The 26471-nt window shown below is 46.4% G+C and overlaps 1 protein-coding gene across 1 annotated transcript in view; it reads left to right on the top strand.

Moving 5' to 3' along the window:
- Positions 1–26471, top strand: part of SHANK2 (SH3 and multiple ankyrin repeat domains 2) — a 276747-nt gene that overhangs the window by 14274 nt on the left and 236002 nt on the right. Inside the window, exons 3-9 of the mRNA XM_054390349.1 lie at positions 1247–1450; positions 5036–5107; positions 6025–6133; positions 6666–6817; positions 7552–7719; positions 9046–9162; positions 12682–12759. Coding sequence (XP_054246324.1) covers positions 1247–1450; positions 5036–5107; positions 6025–6133; positions 6666–6817; positions 7552–7719; positions 9046–9162; positions 12682–12759 — 900 coding nt within the window. The remainder of the gene's footprint in view (positions 1–1246; positions 1451–5035; positions 5108–6024; positions 6134–6665; positions 6818–7551; positions 7720–9045; positions 9163–12681; positions 12760–26471) is intronic.

Genomic DNA, 26471 nt, shown 5'->3' with positions numbered 1-26471 from the left:
CCAGTGCTGTCACCCTCACTGTAAAGAAGTTTCTCCTCATGTTGAGGTGAAATCTTCTCTGTTCAAGTTTGAACCCATTGTTCCTTGTCTTATCACTGTGAACCACCCAAAAGAGCTTGGCCCCCTCCACTTGACACCCACCCCTCAGATATTGATAGACATTGATCAGATCCTCTCTCAGTCTTCTCTTCTCAAGTCTAAATAGCCCCAGGGCTCTCAGTCTCTCTTCATAGGGACTCTGAATCATCTGAAACTTTAAAGGTAATGCAGTCCTCAACCGTCTCAGCCCAGGCTCTTAGAAAGGCTTTACTTGGAGCAGCTCCTATTTTATCTCCTTTTGGCTCAGGTGCTAATGCAATGTACTGGCACTGCTTGGTGGAGAGAAGTAACTTCTGACTGCTGCTGTGCATTGGCAGTGTCCAGGGAAGTGTCTGCTTAGCACAGGGGGTGAAAAGTATTTAACTGAGTGGCTGAAGGACTTCCTGAGCTCAGTAAAACTGAGGGGAGACCTCGTTGCTCTCTACAACTCCCTGAAAGGAGATTGGAACCAGGGAGGGGGGGAGGGGGGAGGGGTTGGTCTCTTCTCCCCAGTATGAGGTGATAGAATGAGAGGAAAGGGCCTTGAGTTGTGCCAGGGGAGGTTTTTGTGACTCCCTCCTCTCTTGTTTGTTCTATGTTGGACTTCCAATGCAAAATATTGTTTGGCAAGTGGTGGTTTGCTAAGACAGCAGTTTAAGTTTGTCCCTTTTTTTCTACTGCCTTGCTGTTTATCCTTTTCAACCCTTTCCTGTTTTCAATATTCCTTGGCCCTTCAAGACAAAGTATCACAGCTTTATCTGGTCTTGAGACGCAACCAAAAGGGTTAAAAGAAAGGGGCCAACATTTGTCAACACAAAATGTCTTGGTTTCAGGTGTGTTTCTATAGTTCTTTGCCATTAAAATATCCCAGTTTTTTTAACTGACTTTTTTTTTTTTCAGTTAAGAAGTTGTTGAAGATTAGAAGAAGTTTTGCAGCCCTCTGCCCTGCCTGGTTCATGGGGTGCATTAAGTCACTTTCCTCACTGGCTGCACCCATCCAAGCCTGAGAAATGTTGTTAGTGAACAGTTGCTTGGTTCTTGATGTAGCTTTTTGCATAATTGAGCCTGATGAATTATAAATTGCTAATGGGATATCAATGTTTATTAAACTCAGCACATTTTTGTTTCATTAGTTATATTTTTGTTCTAAAATACTTCCTCTTTACAGAAATGCATCAGGTTTAACCCAGAAGCTTCAGTGTGGGTTGCAAAGCAACGAATTTTGTGCACTTTGAACCAGAGTTTGAAAGATGTCCTGAATTATGGACTGTTCCAGCCTGCAAGCAATGGCAGAGATGGGAAGTTTCTGGATGAGGAGCGACTCCTGAGGGAATACCCACAGCCAGTGAATAAAGGAGTTCCTTCACTGGAGGTATTTGTAGATCTGATGTCTGAGATGTTTGTATTCTAATGCAATTACACAGCAAGCTGTATTGTAGGTTTCCACATGGACCTGGATTGCATTTGGGAAGCAGTCTGGAGTCTGGACTTGAACCTTTGCTCACAGAAGTGCTGTTCACTTGCTGGGTGGAGCCTTCCTGTGTGTTACCCCAAAAGGCTGTGAAAGATCAACCTGTCTGGGAGATTTGGAGTTGTCCTCTGCTGTAAAAAAGAAATGTGAGGTTCTGGATTCAGCTTTTGGGTCTCTCGATTAGGTTTGCAATAGTAGGGTAGGAGTTGCAGAATAACCAGCCTTTGCTTTCTCCCAGACAGGATCTTTCTGTCTCAGTGAAGCCTTTTTTCGTTTTGTTTTGTTTCCCCCTCCTCATCTAGTTCCCCCTGTGCTCTCCTTCAGAGGACACAGATGTCCTCTCCTTCAGAGGGCACAGATGTCCTCTCTCTCTGTCCTGGGAAAGCAGAAAGGAAAGAGAGGGTGTCTATGTGTGAAGCCATCACAACACAGAGCCTGGAATTTTCCCCCTCCCTGTTGCTCATGCAGAGGCTCTGCAGCTGGGGGATAGACTGGGCAGAACTGTCAGGGCACTGGGCAGACATGGAGCAGAGCCAGATCCCACTGAAACACAGGGTAGCAGGAAACTGGGGCATGAAACTTGCATTTAATTAACTTGGTATTGCTTGTATGGTGGTACATCAACCACTAATAATCTGCGGTTAATTAGACTTTGTTCCACTATAGCATATATCCAAGGGGAAAGAGCTGGGGTCCAGAGAGGGCTTCAAGTCCTTGATTTTCCAGCAGCTCATTTTGGAGATTCAGTCACTGATGTCCAGGGTATAGCCATAAGCAAAGGAAACAGCAACCACAGCCATAAGCAAGTAAATAACCACAGCCATAAGCAAAGGAAACAACAACCACAGCCATAAGCAAAGGAAACAACAACCACAGCCATAAGCAGAGGAAACAACAACCACAGCCGTAAGCAGAGGAAACAACAACCACAGCCATAAGCAAAGGAAACAACAACCACAGCCATAAGCAGAGGAAACAACAACCACAGCCATAAGCAAAGGAAACAACAACCACAGCCGTAAGCAGAGGAAACAACAACCACAGCCATAAGCAGAGGAAACAACAACCACAGCCATAAGCAGAGGAAACAACAACCACAGCCATAAGCAGAGGAAACAACAACCACAGCCGTAAGCAGAGGAAACAACAACCACAGCCATAAGCAGAGGAAACAACAACCACAGCCATAAGCAAAGGAAACAACAACCACAGCCATAAGCAGAGGAAACAACAACCACAGCCGTAAGCAGAGGAAACAACAACCACAGCCATAAGCAGAGGAAACAACAACCACAGCCATAAGCAGAGGAAACAACAACCACAGCCATAAGCAAAGGAAACAACAACCACAGCCATAAGCAGAGGAAACAACAACCACAGCCGTAAGCAGAGGAAACAACAACCACAGCCGTAAGCAGAGGAAACAACAACCACAGCCATAAGCAAAGGAAACAACCACAGCCATAAGCAGAGGAAACAACAACCACAGCCGTAAGCAGAGGAAACAACAACCACAGCCGTAAGCAGAGGAAACAACAACCACAGCCATAAGCAGAGGAAACAAGAGGAAACAACAACCACAGCCATAAGCAAAGGAAACAACCACAGCCATAAGCAGAGGAAACAACAACCACAGCCGTAAGCAGAGGAAACAACAACCACAGCCGTAAGCAGAGGAAACAACAACCACAGCCATAAGCAGAGGAAACAACAACCACAGCCATAAGCAAAGGAAACAACAACCACAGCCATAAGCAAAGGAAACAACAACCACAGCCGTAAGCAGAGGAAACAACAACCACAGCCGTAAGCAGAGGAAACAACAACCACAGCCATAAGCAGAGGAAACAACAACCACAGCCGTAAGCAGAGGAAACAACAACCACAGCCATAAGCAAAGGAAACAACAACCACAGCCATAAGCAGAGGAAACAACAACCACAGCCATAAGCAGAGGAAACAACAACCACAGCCATAAGCAAAGGAAACAACAACCACAGCCATAAGCAGAGGAAACAACAACCACAGCCATAAGCAAAGGAAACAACAACCACAGCCATAAGCAGAGGAAACAACCACAGCCATAAGCAAAGGAAACAACAACCACAGCCATAAGCAGAGGAAACAACAACCACAGCCATAAGCAGAGGAAACAACAACCACAGCCATAAGCAGAGGAAACAACAACCACAGCCGTAAGCAGAGGAAACAACAACCACAGCCATAAGCAGAGGAAACAACAACCACAGCCGTAAGCAGAGGAAACAACAACCACAGCCATAAGCAAAGGAAACAACAACCACAGCCATAAGCAGAGGAAACAGCAACCACAGCCATAAGCAGAGCAAACAACAACCATAGCCATAAGCCAAGGAAACAACAACCACAGCCATAAGCAAAGGAAACAACAACCACAGCCATAAGCAGAGGAAACAACAACCACAGCCATAAGCAGAGCAAACAACAACCATAGCCATAAGCCAAGGAAACAACAACCACAGCCATAAGCAAAGGAAACAACCACAGCCATGAGCAAAGGAAATAACCATAGCCAAGAGCAAAGGAAACAACCACAGCCATAAGCAAACAACAACCATAGCCATAAGCCAAGGAAACAACAACCATAGCCATAAGCCAAGGAAACAACAACCAGAGCCATAAGCCAAGGGAACAACCACTTTCTTGTTTTCACTGTTTGCAAAATGCTTGTCCCTGCAGCCCCGGGACTGTGGTTCAGGGGTTAAAGCTGCCCTGGTGGAAAGCTGCTATCAAAGCCTCATTCAGTGCAGCCTCCTTGTCCACCAGACCTGCTGCATTCCTTGCATTCTGGGTGCTAGGCTTCTAGTGAATTCTAACTGGGTAAAGCCAAAGTGCTTTGCCATAGGCTTTGCTGCTCTGGCCAGAGAGACAGCAATCTGTTCAGGGTAAAATGGGAGTGAGTTTCATCCAAAAAAGGAGGCACCACTTTCACAGGACCAGTCCCATTAAACATCAGAAGAACTTTTCCCATGTGTAAATCCTGCCAGTGCAGACTAAGGGATTTTTCAGGAATCCTTTTTTATTTCTGTATTTTTTAGTTTTATTTTGTGTTTCATGTTTCAGGAATGGTGACACAAGGAATTGTGTGGGGTTTGTTTCACATAACCTTCTCAGTTCTTTCTGCCTGAGACTGTAAATGGAAGTGCTCAGATACCCTTATGGAGGAGCTTCCTTTCACTCCAATTTTGCTTATTTGTCTAGACTCTAGAGGCTGCTCTCATTTCCCACACACCTCCACTGGTTTCAGTAGTTTTAGGCATTTTGCTTACATGAACTCTCCATCTGTGCTGCTGCTGTGGTGAGCAGAGTGCTGAGCATTGGTGAATCTTCACAGGCAAATACTCAGCCTTTCTTTGACTGCTGCCTACATCTACATCATTGTGGGTGGCATGGTGTGGGTTTAAGCAAAAGAGGACATTTGAAATGTCATGTTTCTCTCCCCCTCAGTTTCGCTACAAGAAGAGAGTGTACAAACAGCTCAACCTGGATGAGAAGCAGCTGGCCAAGCTCCACACCAAGGTATGCCCCAGTTACTGGAGAGGTCAGTGGCTGCTGACTGAGCAGATCAATGTGCTCCAGAAACTGGAAATGAAGAGGAGCTCGTTCCCCCTTAGGCCAGCTGCTGAACAGCAAACAGGACTAACTGGCATGTGTGAATTGTGGCTCAGGAATTCTTCCTTAGGACTCTTCCATATGCTGGTAACTTTAAATGAACCTTAACTACTGTGTCTTTAGACTCGTTTGCAGACCAAAATAATCATCCTGACCAGCACAGGCTGAGACACCTTAGCCTGGAGAAGAGCAGCCCCAGAGGGGATCTGCTCAGTGCTTAGCACAAGGTAAAGGGTGTGGGGGACAAGAGGATGGAGCCAGACTCTTGTCAATGCTGTCCAGTGACAGGACCAGGGACCATGGGCACAAACTGGAACTCAGGAGTTTCCATCTGAACAGGAGGAGAAAATTCTTTGGTCTGAGGGTGCTGGAGGGCTGGAGCAGGCTGCCCAGAGAGGTTGTGGAGTCTCCTTGTGTGGAGAGCTTCCAACCCCCACTGGCCATTGTGGTCCTGGGCAAGCTGCTGTGGGTACGCTGCTGGAGCAGGGGGGCTGGATTGGATGATCTCCAGAGATCCCTTCCAACCCCACCATTCTGTGAGGGTTGGCTGTAATACACCACCCTAATCACTTAATGAATGAATTTTCCACTCATTTTTTTCCCTCAAAACCATAAACCTAGGCTCTTCTTACCTTACTTGACTTTTGAACATTATGAATTGTGGAATTTATACTCTCAGCATCAAGTCAGGTTCCCCAGGAATGTGCATTAGCTCCTGGTCAGTGATGTTAATGGCTGTTGACATCAAGTGACAGAATATTGCACTTTCAGGCAAACTTTTCCTTTCAGAATCAGAGGATGATTAATTTGCCACTCTGTTTCAGGCTAATCTGAGAAAATTTATGGATCACGTTCACCACCTCTCAGTGGAAAAAGTCACAAAGATGTTGGACCGAGGACTGGACCCAAACTATCATGACCTGGAAAGTGGAGGTCAGGACAGTAGAACTAGCAGTGTAAAGCAATACCTTGGGTTTGTTCTACCTGAACTGATGTCCAGGCTGATGTCAGACATTCTTTCTGCTGCCTTCATAACTCTAGGAATTTCTTCCTTAGGACTCTTCCATATGCTGGTAACTTTAAATTAACTTTAACTACTGTGTCTTTAGACTCATTTGCAGACCAAAATAATCATCATGATCAGCACAGGCTGAGACACCTTAGCCTGGAGAAGAGCAGCCCCAGAGGGGATCTGCTCAGTGCTTAGCACAAGGTAAAGGGTGTGGGGGACAAGAGGATGGAGCCAGACTCTTGTCAATGCTGTCCAGTGACAGGACCAGGGACCATGGGCACAAACTGGAACTCAGGAGGTTCCATCAGGGTTTGTTGTCCAAAGAAAAAAAAAACCTGATTTTAAGATTTTCTTTTGAGCATCTTTTTTAACTTGCCACTGCTAGAGAAAATTTTCTTCATGTCATTAATTTGCTGATCTTCTTTTTGAAGTACCTGCTCTTCTCTTCTTTAGAAACACCCCTGACTCTGGCAGTCCAGCTTGACAATACAGTAGAAGTAATAAAAGCTCTAAGAAATGGAGGAGCACATTTGGACTTCAGAGCCAGAGATGGAATGACAGCTCTGCACAAAGCTGCCCGAGCCAAGAACCCAGCAACCCTCAAGGTAAATGCTTTCAGTAGCAAATGAGACATGATTTTGGAGGAAGAAATGCATAAAGGAGAATGTTGGCAGTTAATTACTGCATTGTCCTCCCCTTTACCCTTTAACATGTGCTTGTTCTGGTGTTCTCTTGTGGCTTTCCTTTCAATGAGGAGCCTTTTCATTGCTGATCTTCCTTTGGTAAGAAGAAAAAGTGGTGAAATTTAACCTTATTCATCGATCCATTGAGAGAGAGCTGTCTGAGGACATAGGACTGGTGTTCCTCTTTCTCTTGGAAAGCCAAAGCCAGTGGCATGAGTGACTGTGCTCTGTCTCACCACAGTGCTCTTTTGCATTTTAACAGGCATTCTTAAATCTCCTGGACAGACCAGACTGAGTCTTCTCTTTGTGGCTCTTGCTTGTTGCCTTTTGACAGCCCCATTTTGATAAAGCATCTTGGGGCTGGAGAGGTGAATGTGCTGCAGCATGTTCAGAACTGAACTGAATGAGAGGCTGGAGGCTGGACATTGCCACTTGCCCTTTCCTTGCTGCCCCCACAGGTTGCTTTAGATCCTAATTCTTGCAGTGCCTTTTCTTGCTTGACTTTATGCTGTGGCCTATTCTGTCAGCTTAGGAAGGGAGCAAAAAATGCACATTATGGCAAATATTACCCTAAGACACTTTTCCAGGTAGAAAAGTCACTTTATAATCTAGAGTCACTCCAAAATGTATTTTTCACAATCTGTGATTGCTTTCAGACCCTCTTAGAGCTCGGAGCATCTCCTAACTACAAAGACAGCTGTGGGCTGACAGCTCTGTACCACACTGCTGTGGTGGGAGGGGATCCTTACTGCTGCGAGCTCTTGCTGCACGAGCATGCCGCCGTCAGCTGCAGGGATGAGAACGGCTGGCAGGAAATCCATCAGGTAGGGAAGATGACTTTTTGTTTGAGGAAATGTGCCATGGGTGTGCAGAGACTCTCAACTGGGGTTGGAATGGACCTCTGGAGATCATTGAGCCCAGGGCAGGTCACACAGGAACACATCCAGGTGGCTTTTGAAAGTCTCCAGGGAAGGGGAACTCCACAACTTCTCTGGGCAGCCTGCTCCAGGGCTCTGTCACTCTAAAGAAGTTTATTTTCTCACGTTGAGGTGGAACCTCCTGTGTTCCAGTTTGTATCTGCTGCCCCTTGTCCTATCACTTGACACCCACCCTTCAAATGTCTCCCAGCATTGATAAATCCCCTCTCAGGCTGCTCCTCTCCAGGCTGAACAGTCCCAGGTCTCAGCCTTTGCTCATCACACAGATGTCCCAGTCCCTTCATCACCCTCGCAGCAGCAGCCCGCGTTGGACCAGGTTCCTTGTGCCTCCTCCCAGCGCTCTGGCGGCCGGCAGCAAGCTCCCATGCCATCTGCTCACCTCCAGCGCCATCTGGCGGACAACCTGCTGCAGTGCAACAGGACAAAGCCCAGCCCCTGCCCGGCTGGCTGCTTGGCACCTTTGGCCGTTAAGAACATTAGCAGACAAAAAGTGCCAAACTTTGTATTTTCTCGATACCTTAAGCTGCAGTTTTTCAAGTCAGCGGTTGCATAAACTTGTGCACAGGCTGGCCGTCCCTGATGTGTGGAGTTTAGAAGCAGGTGTGCATGTGGAATGGTTGCTCAAGGCCTCATCTAATCTTTAAAACACTTTTGGAATGAGGGGTCGACAGCTTCTCTGGGCAACCTGTTCCAGTCTCACCATCCTCTGAGTTAAGAACTTTTCATGATCTCCAGTCTCAGTCTCCCCTCTTCAAGCCCTTGCCAGAAGTCCCTCCTCAGCTCTTCTGGAGCCCCTTTAGGTACTGGAAGGCTGCTCTAATGTCTCCCTGGAGCCTGCTCCACTCCAGCTCCCTCAGCCTGTCCTTGTAGCAGAGGTGCTCCAGCCTCCTGATCATCTTTGTGGCCTCCTCCAGACCTGCTTCATCAGGTCCATGTCCTTCCTGTATTGAAAGCTCCATAGCTGGACACAGCACTTCAGATGAAGTATCCCCAAAGCAGAGCAGAGGGACAGGATCCCCTCTTTCCATCTGCTGGCCATGCTGCTTTGGATGCAGCCCAGGATACGGTTGGCATCTGGGTGTTGTCTTCCTGCTCAGTCCAGTTCTGAACATTAGAGCCTGAGCAGCAAAACAGCATCTTCTGCTGCAGCTCTCACCTGGAAGGCTTGTCTGGAGCATCCAGTAACCCACAGCTGGGTGCCTGTCTCCGCAGGCCTGCCGGTACGGACATGTCCAGCACCTGGAGCACCTCCTCTTCTACGGCGCGGACATGGGCGCTCAGAACGCCTCGGGGAACACCGCGCTGCACGTCTGTGCCCTCTACAACCAGGTGAGCTGCCCACCTGCAGCGACTTAAAGCTCCTCAGCAGGAGCTTAAGGGTGTCTGGGGCCCCCTCTGTGTGCCTAAGTGAGGAGAGATGTCTTGCTGTGAGGGAAGGTGGGTCTGGAGAGTCCAGTCTCGCAGAATCATAGAATTAGCCAGGTGGGAAGAGACTTCCAAGATCATCAAGTCCAACCAATCACCCAACCCTAACTGATCAACCAGACCATGGCACTGAGTGCCTCATTCAGGCTTTTCTTAAACACCACCAGAGACATCAACCCCACCCCCACCCTGGGCAGCCCATCCCAAGGGCAATCTCTCTGTCTGTGAAAAACTTCTAAGATCAAACCTAAACTTCCCCTTCCACAGCCTGAGACTGTGTCCCCTCGTTCTGCTGCTGGCTGCCTGGTAGAAGAGACCAAGCCCCACCTGGCTGCAACCTCCCTTAGGGTAGTTGTAGAGAGCAGTAAGGTCTCTGGAGACTGGAAGGCAGTGCTGTGAGAAGGTGGCCTGCAGCCAGGGAAAAAGGCCAGAACTAAGGTACAAATGCTAAATCTTTCATGCCCACCCCCAGAAGCAGAGGCTTGGTGGGTTTCCTGGTGCAGAGGTTTGCTGGCTTGCTGGCAGGTTGTCTGGAGATGGCAGTTCCCTCACTGTTATGAAATGTATTTGAGATCAGTTTCCCCTTGTTGTTGATGTGTAGAGGCAAGTTTCAGAGAGCAACAATAGCTCCTTGGTTATCATTCAGTTTGCTTAATGTGCAATGGAGTGTTGCAGGAAATAGAAAGAAGAGGATAAAACCTCTTTTATTAGTGTTTCACTCACTGGTCACAGAGCACTCACTGCTCTGTGTAGGTAGCAAGAGAAATCCCTTTGAATTAGAAAGTAAACCAACAGCATTTTCTGCCAGCTTGTATTTGATTTTGTGTCATACCTAATTATTTGTTTCCTGTTAGGATTTACTGCTGGCTTGCATTAGAATTCAGTAAGAAATCCTTGGAAAACCCAGTTGAAATGTGTGTGCAGAAGCTCCTAGGTCTAGTCATTTGCCAGCAGCAGAGCCATTTGAATTTGGCAGCGTTTTGCATCCCCCTTGCCTGGATGGGATGGGCAGGGGAGGAGTTTTGTGACTGGTTGTATAATGGTGCATTAAATGAGGGAAACACAAGTCATGGGGTGTGACTGGAACCAGTGAAACATCTGCCAAAGCATCTGCTGCTTAATTAATTACCACCTTCAGATTTGTTCAAAAGTCCTGTCAAGACAAATTCCTTAATTAGCTCTAAAATACCCTCAACTTCTTTAAAAGAGTGGAATTTGGGGGATAATTTGGTATTTTTGAAGACTGCTGACTTGATATGCATGTCATAATTGATGGTAGTTCATGAAGCTGTGTACATCTTCCTTGGTCATTCTGATTGTGATCAGAGGGTTGCAGCACTTCCCTGGTGGGGACAGTCTGGAGAAGAGAAGAGAAGAGAAGAGAAGAGAAGGCTCCAGGGAGACCTTAGAGCAGCCTTCCAGGACCTGAAGGGGCTGCAGGAGAGCTGGGGAGGGACTTTTCACAAAGGCATGAAGTGATAGGAACAGGAGTGATGTCTTCAGACTGGAAGAAGCTGGACTGTTATTAGACATAAGGAAGAAATTCCTGCCCATGAAGGTGGTGAGGCACTGGAAGAGTTTGGCCACAGAAGTTGTGGAGCCTCTAAGCCTAGAAGGGTTCAAAGCCAGGTCAGCTGGGGCCTTGTGCAACCTGGCTGGCTATGAGGTGCTCCTGCCCATGGTAGGAGGCTGGAACTAGGTGGTCTTTGAGGTCCCTTTCAACCTAAACCATTCTGTGATTTTGCTTTGCCTTTAACCTGCTGACTTCTTGCCTTGCCTGGCTAGAGTTGTTTGCAAGATCAGACACTTTCAGCAGAGGTTATGCAGTGTGATGCTCACATTAGAGTACTCCTGGAGAACAACAGGATTTTTATTGCAGAGATCTGTTTTTCCTCCTGACCTCAGTGCAAAAAAAAATATTCTGTAGGAGACTCAGAGATTCTGAAATTGCATCTACAAATTTGCAAATGTTTTGGTGCTCCTTGAGCCTGGCTTTGGCAGTGGAGGTTTCACATCTTGTGAGGACACTGTCCTACTTCTGTTTGCCTTCATCAGGTTTATGTGAAGTTAAGGAGTTTCTCCCAGAAGCTGTGAGCCATAAGCCCTGCTGATTATTTATTTGTCAGTGTCCCTTTCGTTGGGAGCTGTTGCTGGGTGCTGTGGAAGGAGCAGTGCTGGCCTCTGTGGAGAGGCTGGGAAGGGATCCCTCTACCTCTTGGTTCCTGCAGATGGAGTCGTTACCCATTTGATTCTCCCTTCCACTCTTCCCTGGGGAATTTCCTCGGGATGTTTGCTGAAGTTGGTAGTTCTGTTTTCCTGGGTGTCAGCTAAGTGCTGCTCTGAAGTGAGTGGTTTTTAAAGTCATCCCATGGCCGTCCAGCAACTCAGTGAAATCCAGACAGCTCCAATGAAGAACCTCTTCCTTCTGTCAGTGCATGGGATGCAAGGTGAAAACTCTGCTGGTATGAAGGCAGGTAACTAGCTCTCAGGCAACAAATTGAGTCTCATCTGCTGCCAGGCCCACCCTTCTCTCTGAAATTCTCTTTAATCTTACAGAGTCTAAAGAGCTGCTGCATATTCTGTGTGTGATGTAGTGAGTGAACAATGCTGAGCTCCCAGTGGTCAGAGCTGAAGTCTGTGTAAGCAGCAGTTATGGCATTCACCTTATCAGCAGAAAGCTCTAAAATGTGGAATTTCCATTGCAGTTACAAAGGAAAAGTAATCAGAATTATTTTTGGCTTGTTTGCCCTGGCTCATTCCCTTTGTTACTGTAAGAATGAGGAGGGTGCCAGAGAGAGAGGATGACGCTCAGAATGAATCTGTTTCTTTTAAAGGAATAAATAAGCAAATGCAGTACTTCATCCAAGTAAGTGTTCTTGTTTGGTGGAGTGTATATAGCCAGATCAAAGAATTCCAGGTGTATTGGAAAAAAAAAAAAGTCATACATCAGATGGTTCAGATGGGAGATATGTTAAAAACAAACCAAACCAACCAAGTAAGTGCATGCAAGTGGCAAAACTACTTTGATCTGTAGTAGTAGGAGAGGATATCATTCATTCCAGGTATTGTTTTCCCTAGCAAATGGGCAAAGCACATAGGAGAGTCAAATCTCACTTGGAACTGTCATGTTTTCTGCAAAGTTTGATTTCTCAGGTGTGGAATTTCCTCAGTACAGTTTCTTAACCATGCAGGAAGTTTGCTTCCCCTCTCCTTTTTACACCTGTGTTCCGCTGTAGTATCCTGCAAAGCACCTAAAACCTTGCTAGATTCAAAGCACTCTCTTAATAACAGAGTTTCTCAGATTGATGAATTTCTTTTCTTCACTTCTTCACTGTCTAAGAAGATAGATAGCAAAGAGGAAAACCTCTCACAGCCACAGTATCTGTGCAGTAACTGAACCCCTTCCTCCTGTGCCACTTTCAGGAGAGCTGTGCAAGAGTGCTGCTGTTCCGGGGAGCCAACAAGGAGATGAAGAATTACAACAGCCAAACTCCATTTCAGGTACAAACCCAACCCCTCCCCCTGCTCCCCCTGAAAGATTGGCAAGAAAATCTCAGGTGAACTTGGAGGAGCTGCCCTGCAGGAGGCTGAGAAGAGCTGTGGAGTAAGATGATCATTTTGGCAACTGGCTTCTGTGTGGTGCAGTGAATGAAGTCCTGCTGCAGTCAGGGGTGGGAGCACAGCACACTCCCTCCTCACTGTTCTGGTGACACTCTTGAGGGGTTTATTGTATGAGCTCTTGATGATAAAGCACAGACAGGACTGAAAATCACCTGGGCTTTGTTTTATCCTTTCCAGATCCATATGCTTTCAAAAAAGGAAATGACTTTCCATCTTTTTATTCTGTGGTGTCTCTGTGGTGTAGGGAATGTAGGAAAAGTTCTGGGGTTTTTTGAGTGGAGGGAGCAGAGAGAGCCGTGATGCCAGCTCTCCAATGAAGCAGCAGCAGAATGAATTCTTTGCCATCTGCCTGCAGCTGACCCAGTCGATCAGCCACCAGGAGTGGAGCTGTTACAAAATGGTGCAGAATCCCCTGGAGTTAACAGCATTTTGCATATTGAGAATGTTCACTCATGAAATCAGTAGTGAGGGACATGGAAGCAGCTCAGATGTGCAGCATGAGGAGGGTTGGAGCTGCAGCAGCCCTTCCTTTGAGCTACCTCCCCTCTCTCCTGTTCTCAGCAATCTGAAAGGATGGTTCCTAGAAAACTGATGGTAGGAAAACTGCTCTTCAGTAAACCAAAAGCGTCCAGACATGGAGAAATCTGAGTGTGGCTGTCCAGGCTTTATTTGTTTGGATGGAAATGGGCAGCACAGTTTGCATCCAACATTGGTGTCCAGGGAGTGGGCTGTGGTGTTACCACCAAAACCAGAGGTGCATGAAGGCCTCCACTTCTTACCCCAGCACAGTGCTTGCTAAAACAGGGATGGGGTCACTGGATCCCATGGGAAGAGAACTAGTCTGGGCTGGATTCTGGTATCCCAGGCTGTGTGCACATCTCTGCCTGGCATCAGGCTGTTCTTTTTGCCTGCTCAGTGTCATCTAGCAGAGTTCGTGCTGGGCTGGCATTGCAGGGTGTTGAGGCCATGACAAAGCTTGTCTTGTAGTTCCCAACCAAGTGCCTAAGCTTTTCTTAGCTACCCGAGGAGCAGGGTCTTTTATGCTGCCTTAGTCACCAGTGTTGAGTGCAGCTGATGTCACCCAGAGTCTGTGACTACTCTCAGTTGTATCATGGAATCCTCATTAAGGTTGGAAAAGCCCTCTGAGGTCATCCACTCCAATCATAACTCAACCCCACCATGGCCATCAAACCATGTCCCCAAGTGCCATGGCCACACATTTCTTGAACCCCTCCAGGGATGAGGACTCCACCACCTCCCTGGGCAGCCTGTGCCAATCCCTGACCACTCTTGCAGCAAGGAATTTTTCCTAATATCCAGCCTAAACCTCCCCTGCAACAAACTGAAGCCTCATTCTATCACTTGATCCGGGGAAGAGGAGGCCAACCCCCACCTCACTGCAACCTTTCAGGGAGCTGTAGAGAGCAAGGAGGTCTCCCCTCAGCCTCCTTTTCTCAGACTAAACACCTCCAGATCCCCCAGCTGCTCCTCACCAGCCCTGGTCTCCAGACCCCATATTGTGCTGCTACTCTGCCATAGCAGGATGTGGAGCAGCATCAATGTCTCTGTTTGCTTTTTGAGGCCTCCCCTCTCACTAATTGTTAACACTTGTGTGCCTGTGGGATGCATCTCCTCCCTGGGTGTGCTCCAAGATCAGGGCAATTCCTGCATCAAGGTCTAAGTGTGAGAACTTTTTATGTTCTGTGACTTTGGTTGAAGGCTGACTAGGAGCTAGAGGCAAGATGTAACCTGTGCCACATCACTGCAGTCTGTTTGCCAGTCCTGTTTATTAATCACTTACTCATCCTGTCTTGGCTGGGTGATCTCAGCACCTGATTCTGTGCTAACAGATGGAAAAACAAGTTGGCATTGCAGAGCTGGCAGTGCCAGCCAATAGTGCTGTTATAGAGATGCTGCTTGGCTCCTTTTCTTTTGAAGTGACTGAGATCAGAGCAGGTCTCTGCTCTCATTCATGGCACTGAACTTGGACATGCCCTCAGCCATGCCTCATGTAAGTACCGATGATACCTCCACAACCATTCATACCTTATGACAGAGCTTATGTGGTGCTGAGGGCTGTGGTTTAGTGCTGGGTTGATGGTTGGACTTGATGATCTTAAAGGTCTTTTCCAGCCTAGTTCTATGGATCTGTGATTGCCACCAGCACACAGGGCACTGAGGTACAGTTCTCAGATTTACTTATGAAATGCTGAACTGTGACTTTTGTCTAGTTCTGGGTTAGCTCTAAAGTTTCCAGTGCTTTCGAGAGGGTTTTGATGTTCCAGTAGAACCTCCCAAATGTCCTTTCAGAAAAGCCATGATATCCTATCAACAGCCGCAGCTAATTATTTTTCCACACCCTTTATGTACCCCTAGATTAATGTAAACCAAATTCTTGCCTCTCTGGCCAAGGTTACTCCAGAAATCTCAGTTTTGCAGCGTTTACAGGCTGCTGAAATTCTGTAGAGTGAGTTAAAACCAGCCTGTACCTTGTTTGCCTCGTTTGCCCTTTTTTCTGTGGTGAGCAGAGGCTCTGGATGTATGATTCCTGTTTTCATGAAGCACTTCCAAGCTCAGAGCTGATAGTGTTTTTAAAGGAGTGTCCAAACATACAGAGCAACTATTCCAAGGTGGCATCCAGCCACACCCTTCAGAGGCAGCTTTGCACCTGAGAATCATTTCTCTCTCAACTGTACCTTTTGATTGACCACAGCTGTCCCAAATCTGCATGATTTATTAGTGTAGCTTTGTTACACAGGTGGCAGGAGGAGCAGGAACCTTCCAGATCCTCTCTGCAGGTAGAATTGTTCCTTTCAGCCTGTTGGCCGTACATCTATTTTCATTTGCTTGTATTTTTGCCAGATCTGAATTATTTTAACTGATTCTCCCTCCCCCCCCCCCCATGCCTGGTATCTCAGGCAGCATTGTTTGGAAAGCCAAAATGATTCAGCTGTTTGGGAGGCTGCGTGAGGGAAAACATGTGCTGTTGTGCTTGGACTGAGAAACCTTGCTGACCCACCTCTCCTCTCCCATCTCCTCTGTTGGGTTTTGTTTGGGTTTGCTTTGTTCCCTTTAACCACTCTGCCTGCTGTAGGGGATCTCCATGTTAATAAGTGGCAGAGTAAGCCAGTTTGCATTCTGACTGACTGCAAGAGAGGGGCTCCAAAGCCAGAGGACCTTTGGAAGCTAAGCTTAGCTGGCTGGCAGCTATATTGCACGAACAGGTGCAGTTGGGCAGGTGTAAGTAATCACTGAGCTTGGGGGTGGGTGGGAAGGTACAAAACCAGCACAGACTGGGGCTAGGAGCTTGGAAGAGAGGAGTGCATGGAGGAAGAGCAAGACTGAGAAGGGTCCTGGGGAGGTTTTTTTTATCATCAGGAGCAGAAGAAACTCATATTGGAGAGAAAAAGTGGGACTGAGTGTATGAAAAGGGAGTCTTGCTTGGGCTGTGATGCTAGAGAAGAAGCCTTGGACTGGGAAGACTGAGCTGAGAGGCCAGGTAGGATGGGACTGTCTCAAGGTGGATGTGTTGGTTGATTGCTCAAAACCTCTGTCACTCTATGGAAAAGCAAACAAATGGAAGCAAATGGTAAAGAAATTAAGTGGGGTCTCCTTCACTGAGAAAGGAAAAGCATTGCAATGATTGGAGGTGCCAAGATTACTTCACTGCAGAAGCTGTCTGGTTTTAAACAGCTGTTGTTGCTGCACAGTGGTTATATGACTGTAAACTTATGGAGGAGTGTCCATGAGACCATCTTTAACGTTGTGCTCCATGGAAATGACCCAAGACCCTTTTTTAATTCCTCTTTGTGCTTGCTTTCCCTGCTCAGGCAAGGGTGTCCAGCTGATATGCCTCAGGTGCTCTCACAGACAGCAACAGCTCCCTGGGAAAAAGTGTCTCTGAGGTAGCTGGGAGCCAATCTGTTTGTTATTTCGACCAAATGGATGGATTTCCAAAAGCTCAGAAGCAACTGAAACTAGGTTATAAAAGGGAACAAATTAAGCAAACTGAATTGTAAAGGTCACTACCAGTGCTTGCCTCAAAGTGAGGAAGGCTGGAGTGTGAGTCAGAGGTGGCTGGTTGTGAGGGGTGAAGCTGCAAGAGGCAACTGGAGATTTGGATAATCTTATTTTAATTATAGGGCTTTGAGAGCAAGATTGAATATTGCTCCTGTGCTTTTATTTGTGCCATATCCTAGAAGAGGAGGCAGCAAGGGTAAATTCTTTAACAGCCTGATCATAACTGAGCAGCCCTGCATAGTTTGCCTTATCCTTAGGAAAAGGTCAGGTGTGACAAGTGTGCCTGTTCTTGTGTGTAGCTACAAAGGAGTGTGGAAGGCTCATCATTAGAAAGGTTTTATTTCATTGTTGTGTCCATCAGAAGAAATGTTCTGTATTTGGTTATTGGTTTAGAGCAAATCTTGCATTCCTGAGACATCAGCAAATCCTCATTAGCCCTGAGATGGGAGCTGTGTGGGCAAGGTTACTATAAAATACTCATTTATTGGCATTTCATTGCTGCCAGGGCTTTGCAGGCAGTGAAATAGAAGTGATGGGCATCCTATAAACATCCAGAGAGTTACAGAGCCAGCAGGATTTTTTCTCTGTTCTTGAAGAAAAGATTTAACTGCAAGGGAGATGTAGTAGTAGGTTCCTTTACCTGTTAACCATTATAGGCAGTTTGTTTCACAAGCCTGTGGGAATCTGCTCCTTTCAAGTGCTCTTGTCCTTAAACTGTGTTGTTGTGAGGTACTGATGCTGTTCAGTTTCTCTACACAGCAGAGTAACTTGCTACTTACTGTATTTTGTGTGTAACAGCTTTAGTGGCAGTGATTGAATTGGTCAATAGTAATGAGCCAGAAAGATCGCAGAAACTGAAATCCACTTTTTGTTCTCAGGCTGCTTCTGCCACAGTGGCCAGGACAGTGTCCTGCTCTTCTCCTGTGCTCCTCTGTCTGCTTGTATCCACAAGAATTGTCCCAAATTGAGGCAGAGAGAAGGAAGACACTTCTTACAGTGAAGGTGGTGAGCCACTGGCCCAGGCTGCCCAGAGAGCTGGGAGATGCCTCATGCCTGAAACCACTCCAGGGCAGGTTCTTTGGAACTCTGAGCAACCTGATCTTGTTGAGGGTGTCTGTGCTTCCTGCAGGGGGGTTGGACTGGATGACCTTTAAGGTCCCTTCCAACCCAACCTGCACTGTGACTCTCTGAATGTACATTTGCATTTCTGGGCAAGAACGATGCTTTGACTGTGTGTCCATGCAGTGCTGTGCACGACTTAGGAGTGGGACTCACAGGCACCTCAGACCTGCAGGTACAGAGTCGTGGCTGGGTGAGGTGGTGACCTGATCTCTTGCTTTTGTGTGACTCTATGGGCTACTCAGTGTGAACTTCTGGCAGTATCTGAGTTGTTATTGCTCATAAAAATGGAGGATCTATACCTCTAGGACAGACTTAGCATCTTTTTGAGGTGCCATTTGGAGAGGAGCCTGGTGCCAAGCAGTTGGCATGAGCTGCTGCCCCCCAGCTCTCTCCACTGGAGTATGATATTGGCATTGACTTTCACTAGAGTGCTGCATCCAACGGCTTGGTGGGAGTGGGCCCACAGAGCCTGGAACAAATCAGTCCATCTATTAGGTAAAACAATCCCAGGGGTTCATGCCCCCAGGGTGTTTTATCCTAAGGCAGTGCTGTGCCTAAGGCAGTGTGTGCAGGGCTGCATCCCATGGGCACCTTTGGCTGTGGAAGGCTGGGCATTGCCTGCAGTCAGCAGCAAGACCTCTTTCTGGGACTGTTTGGTGAGGAAGCTGCTGAAGTAGAACATTTTGGTTTGTCTATGAGGTAGGGCAGTCTTCAGAAGGGAAGAGTTTGTTTTTTTTTCCCCCTCCAGCAGCTTGAGCTCATCCACACTTGAGCTGAGTTTTCTGCATCACCTGGCATTTGTTGTAATTTCAAGGAAAGTAAACCTCAGACTTTCTCAGTCTTTTTCTAGAAGAATTCAGCTGAAGAAGATTGCATTTCATGGCTTTTTGATTTAGCATATTATTTTGGGGGGAAGAAAATGAAGTCAATTTTATTACTGGCTGTGTCTTATCTGATTCATCTGATGCTGTGACCTGGCTTTATCTGCTGTAGTAAATGCTCCTTTGCCATTGCTGCTCACCCATGCAGCAGTGGGATTATGTAAGAAGTGGCTTCTGATGGCTCAATTTTCCCATGGAATGAGTCTGTGATGGTGAATGTGTGTGGATCCCACTCTCTGCTTTTGCTTTTCTGTATTAATTATTGAAACAGGTGCAGGAGAACACATTGGTACTTGGGGATGACTTGGCTTGGTGGCAGTTGAGAAGCAAAAAGAAGTCCTTTTTTCCTCTGCTTTTAAAGTACGTGTAAAAATGATACAGCCCGTTCCATGCAGTGACTGTGGAGAAGGCTTAATGTCATGTGTACAAAGTAGGGTAACCAAACATCTTAGTTATTTCTCCTCTGAAGAAAGAGGAAATGAAAGAAGCAGTGAGGGCTAGAGCTGCTCTCCTGTGGAAACAGACTGAGAGAGTTGGGGTTGTTCAGTCTGGAGAAGAGAAGGCTCCAAGGAGACCTTCTTGTGGCCTTCTGGTATTTGAAAGAGGGCTACAAGAAAGCTGGGGAGGGACTTCTTAGAGTGTCAGGGAGTGATAGGACTGGGGGAATGGAGCAAAACTAGAAGTGGGGAGACTCAGATTGGATGTTAGGAGGAAGTTCTTCCCTCTGAGGGTGGTGAGACACTGGCACAGGTTGCCCAGGGAGGTGGTGGAAGCCTCATCCCTGGAGGTGTTTAAGGCCAGGCTGGATGTGGCTGTGAGCAACCTGCTCTGGTGTGAGGTGTCCCTGCCCATGGCAGGGGGGTTGGAACTGGATGATTCTTGAGGTCCCTTCGAAGCCAAACAATTCTATGCTTCTGAGTTGTGGGATGGATTTGCCTGCTCTTCTCTTGCCTTCAGACATCTTTCCTGGTGACTTGAACCAACCTGCCCTCCTATTCAGTTGGCAAGCTGGGTCTAGCATAACAACAGATCCTTTTGTCACAGGAGTTAAGTTTCCATTGCAAAGCTGAGAGGCTGAGATGGCTTAGAAGTGATTTGCTGGCACCTCCTGAGGAAAGGGCTTAAGTTTTTTTTCCTTTGGTGTCTGTGCAGGTTTATTTTAATCTGAATGTTGATGATGAATAAGAATATTTCAGTTTTAAGAAGCAGTTGTGTATGTTTGTGAAAGAAGAGTGGAAAATAAAATGGAGGTTCTACTTTTTAACTCCTAATAAAGCTGCTGGAAAGTGAGCAAGGCTGCCCACAGGCATTTTGAATGCCAGTCCTGTAGAGTCCTGCTGAAGACAGAGCCTAGAAGGAGGTCATTCAGAGTGATAGCCTTCTCTTCATCTTGAATTCACTAAGCAAGTCAGCTCTGGCACTCTCATGGCTACTGAGAAGCTTTCAGAGGACCCATAGGGGCTGTAAATTCTCTTGCAAGCAAACCCAGCATTTTAGCAGTGAAAAAAATGTGCCAGCACTAGTGTGCTTGCCATGTGCTTTTGGGATAACACTCAGCTGGATGCACATTGTCTGCCTGCATGCTCAGTGTTGGTTTTGCTTCTCTTTAAAATATTAATTGCTCAAAAAATATTTGTGGTAGTTCCTTTAGAAAGGAATAAAATTTGGTGTTTTTACTGGGGTGGAAGTGTGGTGGTCCTGCTTGAGACAGTTTCAAAGCCTTGCTAAGCAGAGTTTGTCCAGAATGCACTCTGGAATCTGGTGATTTCTAAGGAACAGGTCCTGATTCCAGTGCCATGCAATGTGCAAGCTCATTAGCTACTGGCAGACTGATTGCACATCTGCTGCAACTGAAACCAAGATGTTTTCTCTTCTGAGTGGGACCTTCCTAGGAGTTTTGGGAGGCAAACCCAGTGCTTGGAAGGCTGTAATTATAATTCTTTTTCCATTCCCTGAATTTTGTGTGGCACGTTGCTGTGTTCCCTACAGTAGCTGATGCTGCAGAATCCTCTTCTGTCACTACCCAGCTGTGACACTGACCTTGTCCCACCCATTGTAGGGTACTTCCCATGAGGCTCCAAGGGTGTGAATAAATGTTTAGGTCTTACTGGTGAATGTGACAGCACTGGAAGATTAAAAACCTAGTCTTGGATTATTGTTTGAAAGTAGAGCACCAGTGTGGAGAGATCCTCACCAGGGAGCTGCAGAGGGATGTGGGTTTAGTGGTGACTTGGCAGTGCAGTTGGACTTGATGATCTTGGAAGTCTCTTCCAACCCAAAGGAGTCCATGATGCTGGTCTAGGAGATCCCTTGGAGGGCTTATGTAAAGGCTTGCACCCAGCAGAGTGGAGCTGCCTGCTCCTGCTGCGCTCTGCAGAGCATCAACACTTTGACCTTAATGCTAAGGCAGAGCAGTAGGGGCAAGCCTTTGTCTAAGCAGTGATCAAGGGAATGATCAAGAGCCTCAAAGAAATATTGGCCCTTTCCCATAATTTATATTTTCAGATGCTAAAACTAGTTGTTGAGCAAATGGAAGGTATCTATTTTAAGACCCTGCATGTCAATATCTGACTACAGATGGCTCTGTGAATCATAGATGGAAGAAGGAAAATGTTAGACACTAAGATATTGTTGCTAAGAGATTTTTGTACACAGTATGCTAACGTGCTGGCAGAATTGGGAACAGTAGCAGCAGCATGCTTGTGGAGAAAAAAAAAATCAGCGGTGAAGAAACTGTCTTCAAAGGACTATTTAAAGGAGAGTAACATTAGTGTGCCTTGCTGTATCAAGAGCTGATGAAGATGAAATTGTCTTTTCAAGCAGATAACGCACAGAAAACATCCAAAAGGTAAAGCTGCTCCTGCTGTCTGAGGACATACAAAGTGGAGACTAGAAAGAAACAAGAAAAAAACTATACTTTGGGATTTAAATTAAGCAAGTTTCAAGAAGATGAAAGGTGATGGTGGGTGATACTTTGCCATCTGCTGGACATCAGCTATCAATGTACAAAGTTCCTTTCAAAATGCAGGATGTTGAGCTTGTGTTATAGGATTAAAATGGTTAAGAACTGGTTTCTGTCCAGGAAAGAAGGTATGAAAATGCTGAGTATGGAGTTTTTAACTGATATTCTTTCATAACCTTCCTAGGAAGTAATTTAGGAGAAGTACCAGCATTTTATTGTCCTGTGGGTTATGTCTGCTCTTAATAGAAACCTTTACTATTATTTAAAGGGGAGAAAAAAATAATCCATTTAACTTCATTTCTTTATTCTCTTTTTTCAGTGAGTTTACTGAAAATTGAAAATGTTACACCTGAAACAAAGCTTCAAATAGATTTTTTTTTTGTTTTAATTTTATCAGTTTTATCAAACTCATTTCATCAATTAAGTTTTGGTATCAAATAGTATTTTTAGTATTTTATCAAGTAAAGTAATTTCAGCAAACTCCTCCAGTTCTGCTGTTTTCTCAGCAAAGCTGTTGTCTGTGCATGAGATGGACAAAGTGTTACACAGCTGGAAACTTCTCAGAGCAGTAATTTGCTGCTGGTGTGTTTCTGGTTGGGTGAATTGCATCCCAACTGCAGAGCTGATCACTCTCTAATGAAGTTCTGGGGTGTGAAAGTCTCCATCATGTCAACTTCTGTCTGCTGCAGGTCGTGTTCTGTGTGTGCAGGAGTGCTGTTAGCAGAATTAGTGACATTAGTAATGTTAATAGTGCATTAATCAAGTATGTGTTTTTGTTTTATGATGAAGCCTCTGCTGGTTTTGTTTGACAGCTGCAGCCTTGCAGTCAAAAGTCAGCTGTGGTCAATGCACCTGCAGAATATGGGATGATCACTGGAGGTCTTTAAGAAAAGCTTGGATGTGGCACTTGGTGGCATGGTTTAGCTGCCGTGGTGGTGTTAGGTCATAGACTGGACTTGATGATCTCAGAGGACTTTTCCAACCTCAATAATTCTCTGATTCTATGATCCTTTGCTCTTTCATTCTGGGAAGCAACATAGAGAATTCCTGATTAGTCAGCAGTTTTGGTTTAGATTAGATTGTTACTGGAACTGTAGAGAATTTTCTAGTTGGTTCAGACCCCCCCCACACACATTTTGTTGTATTTATGGGATGTTTACTCTCTGCTGTACTTTTGAAAACACCTTCAGTCTGCAGGGATTTGGGCTCAGAGCAATGTGTGCAATGTATTGCGAAAGACCTTTTCCAAAGGCAGCTGAATTCTAGCTGTGTTCTTGTGCTCACTGAGGGAACCCCACAGCTCCATGCCCAAGCTCTCTGGCATTGGTTGAGGAGCCCATGGTGTTTGAGCAGTACATCTTTTCCCACACCTATGCAAAAAAAATTTGGAATACAGATTGCTTCTTGCTCTCCCAAACCAAGCTCCATTTGTAGCACTGAGAGGAGTTCTCAGCTCTGCATTCTGCTCCGTCCGAGAGCCACTAATGCACACCCAGGACAGAGTCTGCAGAGCCTGCTGGGTGATGCTGTGTCACTGTTCAGCAGGCATGGAACCTCCTGGTGCTGTGCGCTGCATGGGCAGCAGGAGTACAGGACAGCAGGGTCTCTGCACTCAGCAACCTACATTTAACTTTCTAGTGTGCTCTTGGGTGACTGCTGTGTGGAATCATGGAATCATTTGGGTTGGAAAAGCCCTTTAAGATCACTGATTAAACTATTCTCTAACTGCCAAGTCTGGGGCTAAACCATGTCCCTCAGCACTACATCTCTGCTTCTTTGAAATGCCCATACTTGATGGTACACTGTGACAAAGTGGCTTTAGACTCTGAAAAGCCTTTACCTCTCCCTTTTATTAGAGAGAGCTTTTCTTTTGAGAGGAAACGGAGGAAGTGCAGAGAGGTTGCCCCACATTGCCTTTTCCTCACCCCACAGTAAGCACAATGAATGTTCGTGTCAGACTAGAGAGGTGCCTGCCTTCCAAGGTTGAGATGATAATGGGTGGGTTTGGGGGCTGCTCTGCTGTTGGGTTATCATCTCTTGGTGTTGCAGCACCTGGGGGGATTATTGGTATGGGATTTTTTTTTTTTTTTTTTGGTTGGAAGCTTATGATAGCACTTCATAGACTTTTGCTGTTAAGAAAAGGCATCCTAGTTGTGGCACATTGAAGAGCTTTCCTGATGGTCTTCTCCTTGAAGAAGTGATCCCAACCATTCCTTCTAAATTCCCTTGTGTTTCTTCCTCACCACTCTCTGCTGATTGTGATTCCTGTTGTTTAATGGCTGTGCCTGCCTGAGTGGTGTTTCTTCATTGTTCATGCAGACCTCAGTGGTGTAATGAATTATTTCTGATGTTGTAAGTCTGTGATTTAAGTGGAAGGCAAATTCTGGAGAGTCTTACAGTCTCCTTCAGAGTGTGTGGGGGTATCATCTCTTTCTTCCAGTTCCACCCAAAGATGCAGGGCAGATCTACCTCTCAGTACTCTTAGTGTCCACCTGCATTTCTGCTGCTTGGCTGAGACTGAACAAAGTCATGATAGAAGTCATGGTTTGTCCCTGGGATGGAGCTGTGCCCTTTAATGTGTGGTGCCTTACCTGAACTCGTTGCAGCATCAAGCTTTCCTGTTAGTGAGCACTGCTGGGTAGCAGAGAGGATGGAAGGGTGAAACTGCAGTCCTGAAGGCAAGACAATGAAATGTGCTTTCAGCAGGAAAGGCAAATTGTCAGGAAGACTGGAGAAGGGGGAGAAAAAGCAGGAGGGAGGGATGCTGACTGCTTTACTGGGAGCTGCTCATTGTGAATTGCAGCTGCAACCATACAGCCCCAGCAACTTCCACCACCCTCCCTTTAAGCAGAGCAGTTTACAGCTTTGTGTCTTGCCTGGTCTGTAATGTGAGGAGGTGGAGGAGGAGGTGCTGCAGCCCTGCTTGGGGGTGAAACATAAATGAAGTGAGAGAAGTTTTCCTCACATGTAGAAAGTTTGTGAAAGTTTGACTGGGTTTAGGAGGGGACAGCTTCGATTTCTGCCTTTGTTGGGTTGTTTCTCATGGGGTGAGCAGTTGGTTCCAAAGAGCAATGGTGTCCTTTAGTTCTGCTGCTTGCCTTTCAGGGGCTAAGCCATAAAGCTCTGCAATTATATTTGCTAACAGGCTGAGCAGAGATCTTGCTCTAATTTAATAAACTCTACCAGGGAAATGTTTCAAGAGCAGAAAAAAAAAAAAAAACAGTTGTGAAAGGTTAGTGACAGGTAAGGTGCAGAGAGCCTTTCCAGTTTCCTGAAAGGAGCAAACCACTGCCTTAATCACAACCCAAACAAGTCTGAATATTCCAGGGCAAGGCACTGGCACACTGAGGACTGCTTTGATGAGGCTGAGCAGAGGGTTGGTGGTGAGTCAGTACTGCTGCTTGTGCCTGGTCCAGAGCTGTGGAAAACGCTGTGGAATTCTGTGGCGCTGAAACCTGTGCCTGGATGTCTATTGGGATCCCCTGCTTACACTAAGGAGTCTTATTTAAACTACTTTTCCTTGGGCAACAAGCCTCCAAAGCAGAGCTAACCAAATATGCCAAATGTTTAATTTCTTGAGTCAGCTTCTGAAAGGCAACTTAAAAACTGCTTGCATGCAGAGGGAGCACTTCTGGCTGTAAGTACAGGACCAGAGGGTGGGAGCAATGCTGTGTCAGAGAAAGCTATACCCCTCTACAGATGCCTCACCAGTGGTGAGGGCTTCAGCCTCATCCAGTGCCTTATGCTAGACCAGCAATGCTAGATGGGGTGCCCCCATCTCCTGCCAGCTCCCCCTCAGTCTGTGTCACAGTGACTTCATTCATTCAAGATGCTACTTCACTGAGCTGTCACTTGGTTACCATCCCTAGCAACTCACCAAGTGTCAGTTAAACTCCTTCCCTCCTTCACTACATAAATGGCAAAGCATCTGGCATTGCCTGGCAAATAGTGAGGTCTGTAAGCAGCTGCATCAAGCAACATCTGTCTGGGAGACAGTGAGTGAGAGGATGGGGTGGCTGCAATGAGCTCTGCTTCTGCCAAGGCAGAGCACACAGCTTCTGCTCCTGCTGCACACTGCATGCCCTGGCAGTGACAAGCCCCTCTCCTCTCCTTGCCCACTGAGTTGGTAACCCCATGGCTTGGTGCCTCATGACCCTCTGTGTGTGTGTCTCAGCTTTGACCTCTTTCTGTCACTCCATTAACTTTTCCTTACAGTGACATTCCAAGACACAGTGTGCATCATGGAAGCAGGAGGTGACACTAGCAGCCTAGCTGCATGGCTCTAGCCTCTTTGCTTTTCATTTCTTAGGAGTTACCTCCCACTAAGATACATCTTCCTGCTCAGCTTCCCTGCCTGCTCCCTTCCCTGATTTAAGTGTATGAACTTACTGAGGCCATCCATGTGTGTTAAATATTCCCAGAACAGGTTGTCAAGCCCTGGCCCAGGCTGGAGTCACCAGCCCTGCAGGTATTTAAAGCTGAGGATATGTGGTGCTGAGGGGCATGGCTTAGCTGTTGACTTGGTAGTGCTGGTTTTGTGGTTGGACTTGATGATCTTGAAGGCCTTTTCCAGCCTAAATGGTTCTATGATCATTATTTCAGATGCC

The sequence above is a fragment of the Indicator indicator genome, chromosome 21 (assembly GCF_027791375.1).
Source record: "Indicator indicator isolate 239-I01 chromosome 21, UM_Iind_1.1, whole genome shotgun sequence".
Lineage (NCBI taxonomy): Eukaryota > Metazoa > Chordata > Aves > Piciformes > Indicatoridae > Indicator > Indicator indicator.
This window is presented reverse-complemented; position numbering and strand designations above follow the sequence as displayed.